This window comes from Apis mellifera, linkage group LG14 (assembly GCF_003254395.2).
Source record: "Apis mellifera strain DH4 linkage group LG14, Amel_HAv3.1, whole genome shotgun sequence".
Lineage (NCBI taxonomy): Eukaryota > Metazoa > Arthropoda > Insecta > Hymenoptera > Apidae > Apis > Apis mellifera.
Window position 1 is genome coordinate 4,740,300 of NC_037651.1, and position 15,949 is coordinate 4,756,248.

Below are 15,949 nucleotides of genomic sequence, written 5' to 3' on the forward strand. Positions count from 1 at the left end.
GGAACGAGGAAAATTTTATTTTCAACTGAGTCGATAGCGTCAAGGAAATGGAAATTCTTTCCGAATAGAAACGTGGAATAGTTTGGATAGGCGATAGCACGAGTTTCCTTTTTCGATCTTTGAAAATTATACTTTCATATTGAATTTGGAAAATAAAATTCTATTACGTTTCTGCTTATCTATCGAGTGTTTTATAGTCGACGTGACAATTTTTATCAAATTGTGAAAATTATTTAACGTAAGATAATATCTGGTTATTTTCAAATATAAAGAAACAAATGTGTAAACGAAATTTTGTAAAAGAATCAAAGATACCATCCAAATAATTCACTTTTTCGAATACTAAATTTACAAATACTAAATTTATTAATATTAAAAATGTAAAAATAAAGATATTGATTTCAATCTAATTTCATTTAAATTTATAGTTTTTCCAATATCGTGAAATTTTTATCCAATATTTACTCGATTTTTTAAATTTTGGGAACACGTCAATGTCTCAAATTTTGATCTATCACTTCTAATAGCCAGAAATAAAAAAATTCGCGTGATTCCTTTTTAGCGTGAAATAGTTGCAAAGCGAATGGCGATCGATGAAAAAAAAAAAAAAAAAAAGAAATAGAAATCTCGAGGCAGGTCGGCAATGAATTATGAATTAGCCTTGAACTCGAAGGTAAGCCATTGAACTGAATTCACAGTGGAACAATGAGGTCGGTTCAATTACATTTAATAGCGTTGAAAGCGCGGGACCATTGGCTCTCGTTGTTTTAATCCGCGCCGGTGAACGAGATCACCGCTGTTCTCTCGCACACGCACGTAGTTTTTTCGATGACTTTCCCGGAGAAATCAGATTACCAATAGCGAAAAATAAATTTTAACACTGGAATTAATTTTTTTATTTCCGCAATTATCGCGACGAATAGTTTCAAACATTTTTAACTTTCGGATAAAATATATTTTTGTCACGTTTGAAAAGAAAAAATATAATAATCGAATATTTGAAGAGTATAAAAAAAAGATGGGAATACTAAAGAATTAAAAATAAATAAATAAATAAATAAGTAAGCATATTGGGTGTATAGTAGTTAATGGTCATGTGGCGCTAGTGTCGCATCATATTATGTCCACAATATTGAAAGAATTATACAATTGCTTTTGGAATAATTTAATATTTTGGATTTATTTATTCATTTTTATTTCGTTACCTTAATTGTAATAATAAAATGGCCACGATTAAAGAATCTTTAAATTAATGATTGAATTCTTCAAAATAATTTCACATCAAATTATAATTATATGATAAAATAACGAATTAAAGAAAGTTTTAATATAAAAATTAAAGGTCACGATATTGAAAATGCAACGATATTATTAATCATTTATGCATACTGAATATTTAATAAGTATTTGTGTCGTATAATATAATTTGATATAATAAGTTTCCGATATACTGTGTGTTTGACAACTTGTTCAAGTCTGTGTGATATTATAGAGAAGAGGTTAAGCCATGATATTGCATTTTCGACGAATCGATATCCCGGAAACGATAAATATATGTAAGAATTTATTAATAATTGCAACAAACAAAATTGCATCATGCATTTTCTTATCACGTTTGCTGAAAGTATCATTTGACAATTTCACTTACTTTCCAATATGTTTTTCGAAGAATTTCGTAAGTTTATAAATTACAGAAAGAACATAATAATAATATTAATATTTCTTGTTAAAAAAATTGTTGATAAAAGAATTAAATATATCGTACAGGATATCGTCAAATGCTTTTATACTTTTTCTACTATAATTTACTATAATATTTTTTCAATAAAAAAATAAACATTGGAATTATTCAAATTGTGAAATCTAAAGGATTTTTCGCTTGCCTTTGACGAACAGAAGCCTTCACGGTTGATGATAATTACTTACACGCTTTACAAACCGATAGCATTGAATCAGCACATTGTATATCAAGCCTTTAGTCAACGAAACGTATGCAAACATGAATGACCAAATACACGTGCTCGAGATCTATAACGAGAAGCTGAATTGGAATAGATCGTTTTCATGAATCATCATATTATTTACGAAAATAATAATCTTCTCGCAAAGTGAAATTCTAATCAATAGAAATTAATATGATATAACAAAAATGTAATGAATAAATATTCATTAGATGATCGTATATGAATAATGGCAAGCTCGTTATGCAATAATTTTAATATTATTTACATTAATATAAATACGAAATGCGAAGACTTTAAAAAATACGAACAAAAGTTAATTAAATACTTATAACAATTTGAAGCTTGAAGTTTGAAAGGTTTGAAACAAATTTGAAAAAGGATCCCTTGGTGAAAAAAAAAAAAAAAAAATAGAGAAGTTTTATAATATAATATTTATGTTTGTTTAGAAGAAAAATTGTTAGTATTTTTTTAATGCTAATATCTAGTAACAATAAAGGAATCTTTTGAAAAATATTTTTAATTAAAATTTAATTTTATCTATTAAACTTTTCAAGCTTTTGTTTCTCGTACCAGTTTTCATATTAGATTAAAGATAGATTAGATTGTTCAGTTATTCTATCATATTCAAATATAACTAAATTAATACATTTTAATCCAATCAAAGTATAAAGATAAAAACAAGATTAAACAATAATGATATTCGTTGGATGGTTAAAAAGAAAAATAATTATTTTTCGAAGTATTAATAATTGAAAGCAAGATTATTATTATTTCTACTCTGTCAAGTAAATAATTTCTCGCCATATTGAAAGAAAAATTATTATTTATTACGTTTCGAATAAGATAAAACGATGTAATTTAATTTTCGGTAATAAATGTAAAAATGAAGAAAAATAAAAAAAAAAAGAAAATTCTAATTAATTAAAATTGACACGATGGAAAATAAGTCACGAGAAATAGGAAATATTGATACATCGAAAAATTCGTATAATAAATATCGCAGATGTATCGATAAATGCAGCTGTGGCCCCTGTGCGAGTATAAATGAAATATTGATCGTATTTTCAATGATTTTGAATTGGAAATAACATTTTAAAAAAAAATGTATTATTTCACCAAACATCTGCTGAACAAACTTTTGCTGAAATTGTTATCGATTACTTCGTATCAGACAAATAAATATCGGCGATAATTTTTGTTATTGGCACATTAATATTTAATCCAAAAAGTGATTGCACTTATAAAAATTGATTATTTATACCCAATAATTTTATCTATCGGTTATCTATCTAAACTTGAGATACAATTATTTTATTTCGTGGACTGTGCATTAATAAATAAATAAAATTGACGTAAATTCACAATTACTTTGTAACAAGTACATCGACGTAATAAACGATAATTAATTTGATAACGAGCTATTATTGAAAAATGAAGTAATAATTTCTCGCGAGATAAATTATAATTTTTACGTACTTAAAAATAATTTGAATTATAAATTATCTAAATTTTTTTACCATTTTTTTACGAAAAATAATTGGAATATCTTTAAGTCTGAAATGTACGAAATAATGAAAATAAATTTCTTCCAATTTTTCTTTTTTTATATATATATACTTTAAACATAAATTTTAAAAATTCTAAAATTTTTTCCTTGTCATTTTTTACGATTTCACAATTCCTGACGATAAAATAAGATGAAAACAAATATAGATTTCTCAAGGAATTATTTTAAATTCCAAAATCCTACAATTTCAAAAATTTCTTTACAGAATATTTATTCTCTCATTTCTAAAAATAATTCAATTCCAGGAAATAAAATAAGATGAAAGCAAATATAAATTTCTCAAGGAATTATTTTAAATTCCAAAATCCTACAATTTCAAAAATTTCTTTACAGAATATCTATTCTCTCATTTCTAAAAATAAACTCCACTATATCTTGTTCTCGTCAAATCTGCATGTAAAGACGACCGTGATTTTTCAAAAATCTTGCAACCAATTATTTTTATCGATCTCATTACTGTTCTCATTCCATTTCCTTTCGACATTTTTTTCCTTTGAATTCTCATTCCGTTTAATGTCTGCAAAAACGTCGAATCTAATGACACGTGTGGTCGACTGAAACGATTGCATAAAAAGGATAAACGACAATAAGTACCGTTTCTCAAAGAAACTAGGCATTAATCTTGCATCGAAGAGATATGTAATAAATAAATGATAAAGAAACTCGCTCGTTGCTATGAAATCTATGAAATCTCTTTTTATATTTTGGATTGCAATTAATTACGAGATACGAGATACTACGTTTCCGGAATTTTTTCGTGGAACAAAGAAGATACTATTTTTATCTAAAGACCTAACAATGTTACAGAAAGATACGTGAGATTATTTTATCGAATTCTTATTTTTTTTTCCTTTTCTCTCTTTCTGAAGAGTCATATGTTATATATATATATTTTGCCTTTTCTTTGAAGGAAGTGTATTTATATATGTGATTGATTATTTACAATGCTCTTGGAAAAAGTTTTATAACAATTTAATTTCATCAGAAGTTTGAGATTCTTTTTGAGGTAAGAAGATTTGGAAGAGTTGAAAGGTTAAATAAGTTCGCGAATTGAACTTTCTTACTTTCTTTACTTTCGTTTTAATAAATGAATTGAATTAAATATCGAATTTTCGAGTTTGATATAAAAGAGTTTTGGAAATTGTTACCTCAAAGATCAAAGTTCTAAATTTTAATTGGGAATTTTAAGAATTTCGATGACGATTGGAGGATTTTAATTCTGATTTAAAAAAAAACAGTTCAAATTCCAAATCACTTATTTACAAAAAAACTCTGTGCAAAACTGAGATTAAATTTTCCCCAAAATTCATAAATTTGCGGCTACGTAAAAAAATTATTTTATTACGTTCAAAAATCTATTTCCAACAAATTCCAAATCTATACATCATTCTCCAGAATATTCGAATCTATTGCGAAACATATTTTGTAATATAACATCAATTGTTTATCGCGCTCTCACAAGAAGAAAAAGAAAAAGAAGAAAAAAAGAGAAAAACAGCGTAAATATGATGGAATCAGAGGAAGTGCATGTTTTCATAACAATCGAGTCAAATCCTGTTCATGTTTAGTACTTCCTATATCGCTCTAAAACGTAATATCCCGATGATATCAGAATTTCATTCATTTTATCAACCAACCTCACGTATACGTGTACATATATTCGATATGTAAAAGTGGACTAAGTTTATCTGAGGTTTCGAACCGTCTCTGATAATAATTCCGTTCTGGCGCGGAAATGATGTTGCTTAGACTACGAATTTATCGAGAAAATTCGAATTTTTATTGCGATTATTAAAATATTGGGAGGGGAAAAAAAACGAGAACTCAATTGCAATTATAAGTCGAATATGTTGTCGATTACAATAACACGAGCGTGCAATGACTGTCGAATGTTTGTGGTCGGAGTTATTAATAATTTCTTTCTTTCTTTCTTTTTTTTGCTCATTTTGATACGAATAATTTTTCCAAGAATTTTGAATTATTAAATAAAATGTCGTCGATTGAATGATTTTGATGGAACGATTCTTTCTCTGAAATTTATTAATTTTTAATTTTTAATCAGAGGAGATTGGATACAAATAAGTAAGTAAGAATCTAAATTTTTGAGTGATACTGATAATGATTTCAATCTAAAGAGATATCTCCTACTTTATACAAAACAATTCGAAATCTATTTTTATTTTATCGTTCAAATTTTGATAAAAGATCTATGCTCGCTTTTAAGTAACTTTAATCGATCTTTCTTTTTTTTTTTTTTCATAGATCTTCTCCTTATTTACATTTACACGTTTATCGTTTCACTGTGCTTGCTTTTTTACAAATAGACGATAAAAATAATTTTCAATAGCTGATAAATAACGAACGAGTAAATCGATTCACGAATTATCGTCCAACTTCGATCTAATCGAAATTCTCGCAGTCACAACAATCGAAATTATTTTTCTCGAGTGAGGTGAAAGGAAAATACCACTGGCAAATATAGAAACCGACTATAAACCCCGACATAATTATTCGCTCTCGAGTATTATCGTTATAATTACCAGGCATTGACTCCTCGTTCCTCTTTGTTTAAACGATATCAATTTGCCTGGAATAAAAAGAGGATTTAATCAATCGAAGGCTAATTTCCTATTTAGTCTTCGGACAAATGGTAATTCCATTAAGATCAATTAAGATGGAGTAGGACGATTTGTTAAAAATTTCGACGCGAATGGATGATAAATAAAATTCATCGATTAGATATTAACAGAAGTTTCATCAAGAGCTATTAAATTGAACTATATGTTTACAGAAGAAAATAGTTTGATTGAATCCTGAACTGAATATTATTTAATTTTAATTGGTGAAATTAATTACACAAAATACTGATTTAATGATTTAATGGAGATTAACGTGTAAATGTAACTAAACTAAGCAAGGATTTTTTCTTATTCTTTGTACAAGAGCTGTGCAATAAAATTGTAAAATTATTCTCAACGTGTAATTACTATAATATCAAAAAATTTCTCATTTATCAAAATGTTCAACCACCTTAAATCCTTCCTGAACACGTTTCTTCAACATCCTGATCCAAAACTCTCTTCCTCAATTTCAAATTCATACCCAAGAACAAAGAAACCCCGCTCAAAGAAACAAAAGAAACCAACCCTTCTCCAAAAAGAAAAAAAAAGAGAGAAGAATCCGAAAAAGAACAAACAAAAATCTCTCTTTCTCTTTCTCTATCTCTTTGTCAAAGAAAGAATATCTGGGCCAAGAGTATATATAGCTGGTTGAAACTTCTATTATTCTAATTAGGAAGCAAGACTTATTCAAGATAATTTTTATTACGATAAACCAAGAAACCAAAAATAGAATTGTACGTCTAATTTTGGCGATTAGTGAAATTGCAACGATAAATAAATACAGAAAATTCATTTAAGAGCCCACGTTTCAGATAATCGAGCTTCTATCGTATCTCTCATTACATAACCACCAGTCAGGGACTTTTTTTTATTATATCAAACTATATAATTATAACGCACAATTTTCTTCTTCATAACAAGACTCTTCAAAACAATTATCCACTCCGCTATCCGACTCCGACCATTCTTTTTTTTTAATTCGCTTATTTTCGAATATTATTAATTTCAACCAGAGAAAACACAAAAGAAAAATTATACCAACTTACGATAAAACGTACACACGTGTAAAGAAAAAGAAGGAAAAAATTTTCGACAAGAAATAACCAAGCTTCTATCCCACCACTCCATTTGTACATACAATAACGCGAGGCCAGGGTATCTATTCCACTTGGAAGCAGAACGCAGCGCCTCTCCGCGCCTTGGCCGTTTCCCTTTCACTCACCTATAGCAGTCCATGGCCTTGCGGTTGGCACGTCTGATGGAGGCGGCATCGGTCAAGGAGGCGATCAGAGCGACGCCGAGAAACGCGAAAAGTCCTGGCATCATCCTCCTCGTTTCCTCCCTTTCCGAGGTGGGTTGCCAACTAAACGCGAGACGACGAGACAGATGCCCCCGTGTTTCGATCCGTGTTTATTCCCGCGCGGGAAACAATGCGCTGCTTCTTTCTTCCTTCTTCTCCTCCTTCGTCCAGCCGCGGTTTAGGCTGTTGCGCTAGGCCGTGCACGCGGCTGAATCGTACGACGATCGACCGACCGACTGATACGCGCGTGGAGCGCCACTTTAACGAACGAGCACGGCAGCGTTATAACGAGCGATCGCGCCTCGGCCTTCCGCTGACAGTTGGCTGGCCGCTGGTTGCGGCACACGACGCGAGACGCACCGAGCGGAAGGAGCCTCCAACGTCTGTCGTAAGTCCCGGCAACGTTTGTTGTTAAGTAATAAAAAGGAGCGTTAGTTAAGCCGAGCGCGACGATTTGCGTGCGACGGTTAGATGGATGGGGAAGGAGAGAGAGAGAGAGGAATTGTATGGTTACGTAGAGAAGTTTATAGGAAGTTCGGTTTGGCCGGACCCTTTCTGCACCGTGGACGGAACCGGTGCTCGGTTTATATGTGTGTGGCCAGGTTGATAAGGAGGCGCTGTTCATTGGTCTGGCACGGAACACTCCCCCGGCGTGATTGGTCGCCGATTAAAGTTTCAGCTACGTTTATCTTAGGCCAAGGCGAAAGGCTTCGAGCGTTTTTTTTTTCTCTCGAGATCTTCTTCTTCTTCTTCTTTTTCATCGATCGCACGTGACGAGGATCGAAGGTGTCGCATGGCGCGTTGTCGCGATTTCGTGATTCGGATGTGCAGTAGGAATATTTTCTTTTCACTTCTTTTTTTTTCAAGAGAATTTGGTTTGTGAATTTGGGGATTGTGATGGTGAAGTTCGAAAGTGAATTTAATTTTGATGAATGATTTGTGTATATATGTGGAGAAATTGAATTTGAAAAAATAATATAAGGTGAAAAAGATGGGTGTGTTTAGCTATTAAATATTATCCTTTGAATATTATGAGTAAAGATGCAAGTATGCATTTATTGAGAAATTTGTGAACGTGTATAATATTTAAGGGATGAAAGAGATATTTGCTTTAGTTCTATTTTTTTTTTTTTTTTTTTTTATAAACAAGATATTTTGCAGAAATTCATAATTTAATTAGAATAGTTGAGCTTTGTATATTTTAGATAAACATCTTGTATTTTTTAAAAAATTCTCTTTGTTACCATTTAAAATCATTATTTCTTTGTAACTTGATATATCAGTCTGCTGTTCCATAGTATTTTAATTAAAAGCACGTTAATTATTTCATTTTTTAACAAATTTCCATACAAAAACGAGAACGACATCTCTTCGTTTTCATTATGCATTCGAAAATAATTAATTTATCGGGAAACTAATGAAGAATCATTCGCAAATAATATTTGTTAATGATATATATAAAAAAAATGATTATATATTAATAAAATAAAGGAATAATTTCATCATATAAAAATGTATTTATTAAACTTTCTTCCTCTTTTTTCTTTTTTTTTTTTACTTTTATTTCTTTCATTTATTAGATGTTTGCATCCTCTTCGATCATCGTCTATTAATATTTATTAATATTTTGAGAAAAATACTTAGTCGAAAAAATTTGATAAGATACGAACGTACTTATATAAATTAAAATCTGATTGTATTCTGATAAGTGTTTTTTATTTAGCGAAATACGATTTATATAAAAAATATTGAACAAAAGTTGAAAAACATATAATAGAATAAATATTTAACAAAAAGATAAGTCAAATACCTTTGATATTAATGTCAAGTATCAATTTACAATTTGTTTTTCGCGCTCAAAAATTTCTAGAACTACGTTAAACCATCTAAATTATTATTATTAAGATAACTAAATACATAGGAATTATAAATAAAAATTCTGAAAAAGATAAAAATCTGTCAAACTAAATAATTAATTTTTAATTTGACTGCTAATATTTTTTTTTATCAAGTACACCAATTTGCATAATACATTTAAAAATTTCACACGATTAACTTCCCTTTTTTTTTTTTTTTTCACAATTAATCCATGTTTTAATTGTTCAAAAAAATTCCTCGATCGAGAATTACGAATATAAAAATAAATTCCATCACGAGGAAAGCACGAGTTTACCAAATGGAAAAGTTGATCTGTCCGTTTTTTTTTATTACTCTTGTAAATTTTTCTTTCTCGAATCGATTGCAACGAAGCGTTAAGCAATCGGATAGATAGTAATTGCGGCTTCAGTGAAGATAAGAAAACGAAAAATCGTATAACAGAAACGATATCTATGACGAGCGAGGTCAAGGTAACATTTGTTCCTCTCACATCCCTCGATAAAATACTCTGCAGATTATCTGGAAATTCCTTTTCCACAATGCTAACCACATTTCCACGCTTTATATCCCATTTTTCACTCGCGATCGCGAGGAAAATTAGCAAAATGTCAAGATCAACGTGCGATTCATTCCTACGATATGAATTTCAGTTTTTTAAGATTCAATCAAAAGGAGAATCTTTTGAAAATTACGAGAGAAATTTATTGAAATTTGAAAATTTAAAAAGTACTTGTTTATGCTTCAGAATTTTAAACTAATTGTCATTTTATTAAATAATGAATTATAATTAATTAAAATAATAAATTAAGTGAGACTACTGTCATCAGAAAAGAAAATTTTAATTTTGACAGCCTTTCTCAAGTAAATTCAAAATTCTTTTTATCTGAAATTCTATCATTGGAAATGAATGGTAAATTCTATGTTTCCTTGCAATTAAAAATTCTTTCTTTCAAATATCGAACATCTAAATTAAAAAAATAATTAAAATTCCTTATTAGAATATTAAATTATCAGAATAAAAATATTAGAATACACTCTTTCCTTCGTCAATTAACGAATAATATCAAATCAATAAAAATCGAACAATAATTCTTTTTAAATTTACATAACGAAGTTTATTCAACGCAAATCTCTTCTGCGATAATTTTCCAGTTCACCGCCATTTTTTCCCCAACGAGATCAACGAGATTTCGAAAGTGCCACATTCTTTCCGTTCATCCAACAAAATTCAATTTTCCTCGCGATGTAAGTAAATCCTTGAACGACAATGTCTTCGGTAAAGTGACGTTTAAACGCGGGGGCATTGAGTGGCAATTCGCTCCCCCTCAAAAAAAAAAAAAAATTAAATTGCCCTTTAAAAACGATCTTCCTCCTCGACGAAGTTGCATTCCACCTCGTGAAAAATATCTTTTTCATTTCCATGAATAATTCAGGTAACCAGGAGGCGTGGCAACGAGAAGACATTGTACTTTGCAAATAGGGGACAATGGGAAAATTGCGCTATCCGTTCATCGCCTATTAGATTTTCTTTTTCCTTTTTCTTTTTTTCTTTTTTTTTCTTTTTTTTTTCCATTATTCAATACACGCAAATACGATGTAGAATAGAATTCAAAAATTTCAGGGCTACGTATGTAAATGGTAATGGAGAAATACCTCGTGTGAAGGAAGCGAGATGTTCATGGACAGATTCGATTCATCTATCCTTAATGACTTGCATCTTTAATGATCTGACAACACGTGCGAATCTTTATGGAAAAATTCACCGAGGAAAAGGATTGTTGAATAATATTTTAAAACAATTTTGGTGGGGAAAGATTAGAATTTTTAAAATAATTTCTAAACGATTTTGTCCAGGAAAAATGAAATTTTTAAATTTTGATAAAATGAAAAATGTTTATGAATTATGTTAACAATGATAATCGATTTAAGATAATTTGCGCACAATTAATAATAAATAAAAGGGATATTTAACAATCTCGAAATCCGATCGATTTCTTTTTCTTTTCCTTTTCTTTTTTTTTTTTTTTTTTTGTAGATAAACTTTCCTAGACACAAATATTCGCTCTAATAAATTGAAAGACGCGCAAAACATTTTAAATAACCCGTAATTATAGATAAATATTTTAAACTTTATCGGCAGTTTTTTGCTTTACGCGGAATTATCACTGATAAACAGCATTTTCTTATCCAAACTTGAATAAATGAATATCCTATCAACTGATACACAACCAAGTGTTAGGAGAATTTAACTCAAGAATTTAAATCTAAAAATTCATAAATAATACAACGATTTCTCACTGGAATTTCACAGGGTATTAATTAATTCTCATTGTATTCGCAAGAATACAATCTTTTTGTAATTTAAAATCGTGAAATTATACACGAAATTATACTATAATTGAAACTAAACATTATTTAACGAGAACGTGCACGCATTATTGTTCGATATTCGAGATCTCTCTCTCTCTCTCTCTCTCTCTCTCTCTCTCTCATCTCTCTCGTCATCGTGAATTATGATGTATTTGACACACGCTTCGATACGTGATTGGAATCGTTGATGCGACTTAGAGAAACGTCGGCTCGAGGGAAAGCATCGAAATCGAGTCGTGTTTTTTTGCTTCGGTTAATTTCAAAGATTGGACAATTCGGCATTTGCCGTCTTACTATCTTTGTAAATGGAATTAAATAAAATAAGGAATAAATTGCGATTTCTAATAATTTAACGTTTAGTACCTTGTGTACCGCGCGCCTTAGGAATTTTTAATTTAGAAAATTGGCAATTCAGAAAATTGAATAATTTAACATTTTGTTAGATTTGTTAGCCTTTGTAAAGAAATGAACCGGGATTTTTAATAATTTAATGCCCACCGCTTTATGCGCCTAAGAAGAATGGATAATTTAGTATCTCGTAAGTTTTGTTGGCTTTGTTAAGGAATAAATTGAGAATTTTAACGATTTAATATTCATAATTTTGCACGTTAGAAAATTTTGCCCCCCTCCCCCTCTTCCCTCTCCCCTTATAATCGTAAATAATATTTTGACATTGTAATTTTAAAAAGATTAGATAAATTTGCGCTTTGTAAAATTTTGTTTGCGAGAAATAATAAAGAAATAAATCTCTTATGCATGTGACGCTACCAATGAATTTCAATGACAGATATTGCGTATTCAATTTTTTGATTTATAATCGTTTCTTATTAATCGTATATGGAAAAAGAAAAAAAAAAGAAAAGAAATTTTCTATATTATACACGATTATAAATCAGATAAATTCGATTTAACGTTGAATAATTATAGTATACACTCGTGACATTTTTATAGGAAAACTAAAACTCGAAAATATTGCCAAAGAAGTTATATATAGTTTGAAGGAAGATCAGAGACAAGACTTTGTAAAATTAAGGATTTTTATGATAAAAATCACAACGAAACAAATTAATTATTGGGAAAGATGAATTGAAATTATCTATTGTGAAAAAAAAAATTATGTTTCAAATTTAACATAATTATATGTGCAATAACAGTATTATATCATTAAATTTCTGTAAAAATAAAATGATAAAATATCAGAGAAATGACGAGATTAAAACAATCTTTTCAAATATTTTTCCTCATACTTTTCCACAATTTCTTCTATCACCTATTTTTATCAAGATATATATATAGAAAAATACTTTGTTTATATGATGTTTGCAACATTGTTGGCTTGATAATGATATTTTTTTTAACGATACATTTATGGCACTTTATTCAATTTTTTTCTTCTTTTCTATTTTTATTCCATTACCTTCAATATTGCGACAACATGTGTACATTTATTTACAACTTGCTAAACTTACTACCAGTTTTTATCAAAATTATGGCAAACTAGCTCGTGTATTCAAAAAACGTTTTCTATTTAGATTACATTAATTTTAAACGAGACGTGGAATATTTATCTAGTAAATTGTTATTTACACACAGTTGAAATTTAAATAATACGAGTTTGGGAGAACATTATGTTAAAAACTATTTAGAAATTCTTCTCTAAACAATTAAAAATTGCTTAAATCCTAGGTTTAATTGATTTTGAAAATAACTCTTTTGTTAATAAATTTTATTGCACAATAAAATTAAAATTAAAATTTAATAGGAATAAAAATTGCAGAAATATTCTCTTGTTCTCCAACGATTTTAAATTTTCCTCTTTCAATAAAAATAAAAATGAAATTTAAGAATCAATTTCAAGAAAATGAAGTACAAGTAGTAATTTGAAAATAAATCTGAATCTTACAAACATTCATCATGTTATTTTACTCGAAAATCTCTCCTCTTATGCATTCATTATGCATATATATTTTTCATTATATTTTCCAACTTTAAAACAACTCGATAAAATTAAAAAAAATTAGAGAGGAAAAAAAAATTCGAAAAAATTACCATTTATCGTATATTTCTCTCCCCCTCCTCCCCTCCCCCCTGATTCTCAACTCGTCGATCGTTACTTTTACAATTGTTTACAATATCCAATTATTCAACAGACACTTTATCACAATTTAATCCATCGAGAATGATAATTGGACAGCTATTTGACATCTGTGATATTAAGTGCAAGGGAATTGCTATTAATTGACCAACGTTTATGTAATCGATAAGAGGATGACACACAGAGGATGAGACATTAAATGGCAAATTTGTGACAATCGAGATTCCTCGAATGAATCTTACTTTACTCGCGAAGGATATTCAAACAGATAATTCAAGTGTCAATTACTGTTCGTCGTTACGTAAAGAATTGCTGTTAATTTATTATAAAAAAAAAAAAAAAACTATTTATCTAAATACTATCTAAAGAGTATCTGATGATTAAGGATTAATCGATGAATATCGCATTTTCGATATTAACGAAATTATGATCGATGGTAATCTTCTACGTATTTTTTTCTATTAATGAGCAAAGAAAAATATTTTTACGATACAAAATATTACAAGAGATTTTTGCACAATGGTGTAAATTTCCATAACAAATCCTTTATAATTTTTTACCCTTACAATGTGTTTTAGATATGTTTTAAACTTAAATTTCAGTGGAATAAAAAAAAAAGAAAAGAAAAAGGGAATCGTCGTTAATTTTCAAAATTTTAGATACCAAATTTTTTTCACATTCTTTAATTTAATTTAATTCGCACGGATTAAAACAATTTGCAACGTCAATATTTTTTTCTACCTATCTCCAAACTCTCTCTCTAATAAACTTTTAATCAGACTTGTGTTTCCTGCAAGTGAAGCGTGACAGAGGGGAGGAAAAAGAAAAAGAAAGAAAGAAAGAGAAAATGTGAGCAGAATTAAAAAGTTCTTTAAATACCGATCCCGACAACTTGTGACAAATCGTGGATGGTTAACAGTCACCAGTTTCGTTATTACAACGAAATTATGATATAAAAGCTTGGTTAAGAAATGTAATCCTACATTAATTATCTGCTCATCATATCATCATAATGAAGTTACGCAACGCCAACAAGTTAAAATTGTTCCAGAGCCGAGACTAATTAATTATCCATATCTTGTGAAAATACAATAATGAAAAAGAGAAAAACAATAACAATAATAATATAAGAATACAACGAAATACTACGAGAAGAATTTTAATCACCACGTTGAAATCGACTTGATTGATCGATAATGATCTCATTATTTCGATCCCGCAACTCAAATTACGCAATTCAAATTTAATCGATCCTTCGAATTAATCGATCATTTTATCTATCGAATTGAAATTGAAATTTGAATAAACGCGATATCGAATCGGGAGCCACCGCCTCTTCGAATCTTCCGATCTTATGTAAGATTGATTACTCTTAATAACACGATGTGCTTGTTCAAATCGCTTACATAAAGCGACCGATCGTTTTTCCTTTTTTCCTTTTTTCCTTTTTTTTTTGCACGTGTGCACAAGTATGAAGATCCACGCTTTGCATTCCCCAATGTGTGATTTAATCTGCCTGGACACGAATAATTTATTATAGGATATCGATTACAAGTTTCGTAATAAGATTACAGAGAAATCCACTGTTATAAACAAAGGATATAAATCCATTCGTGTATTCGAAACGGAACGACATTTCGCTCGACGATAATCGCCGAATATAAACACGAGCTCTCGTCGATATTAATACAGTATACGAACGACTGCCGTATCGAGAAGGTTAATTTTTCTCTCTTTCTCTACAATTCAATTTCGCTCGTTTTAAATCTCCTTCTTTTTATCGCGATTGTAAAAAGAAGGGAGACGGATCAAATTATTCGGTGAACGATCTTATCGTGTCTTATCGAGGATGATACTGAACTTGTACCTCGAAGAAAAGAAGAAAAAAAAAAAGACGAAGGAGAATACAATCGCACGAAGAATCAAGAGCGATTTTTTATCGAGTATCGAAGGAAGATACGAATAAAAACGAATACGCTTTATATTCACCGCGCGCAAACCCCGCCCCCGGATCCGATTCTCTCGACGCGTTACATTTGTCATAACTCGAGGCGAGCTTTGAAAAATGTAACGCGATTTCGTCGTGAAACGAGACGAATATCGTTATACGGGACGATATACATTTTTAAATATCGATCATGCAAGGAAAGAAAT

General features: G+C 29.6%; 1 protein-coding gene across 2 annotated transcripts in view; it reads right to left on the bottom strand.

The window, feature by feature from the left end:
- Positions 1-15,949, bottom strand: part of LOC410484 (trehalase) — a 69,695-nt gene that overhangs the window by 30,082 nt on the left and 23,664 nt on the right. Inside the window, exon 1 of one of the 2 annotated variants that reach the window (XM_393963.6) lies at positions 7,375-8,098. The exons of the other annotated variant lie outside the window; for it this stretch is intronic. Coding sequence (XP_393963.3) covers positions 7,375-7,478 — 104 coding nt within the window. The 5' untranslated portion in view covers positions 7,479-8,098. Of the gene's footprint in view, positions 1-7,374; positions 8,099-15,949 lie in introns of those variants that run through there. 2 annotated transcript variants of the gene reach the window in all.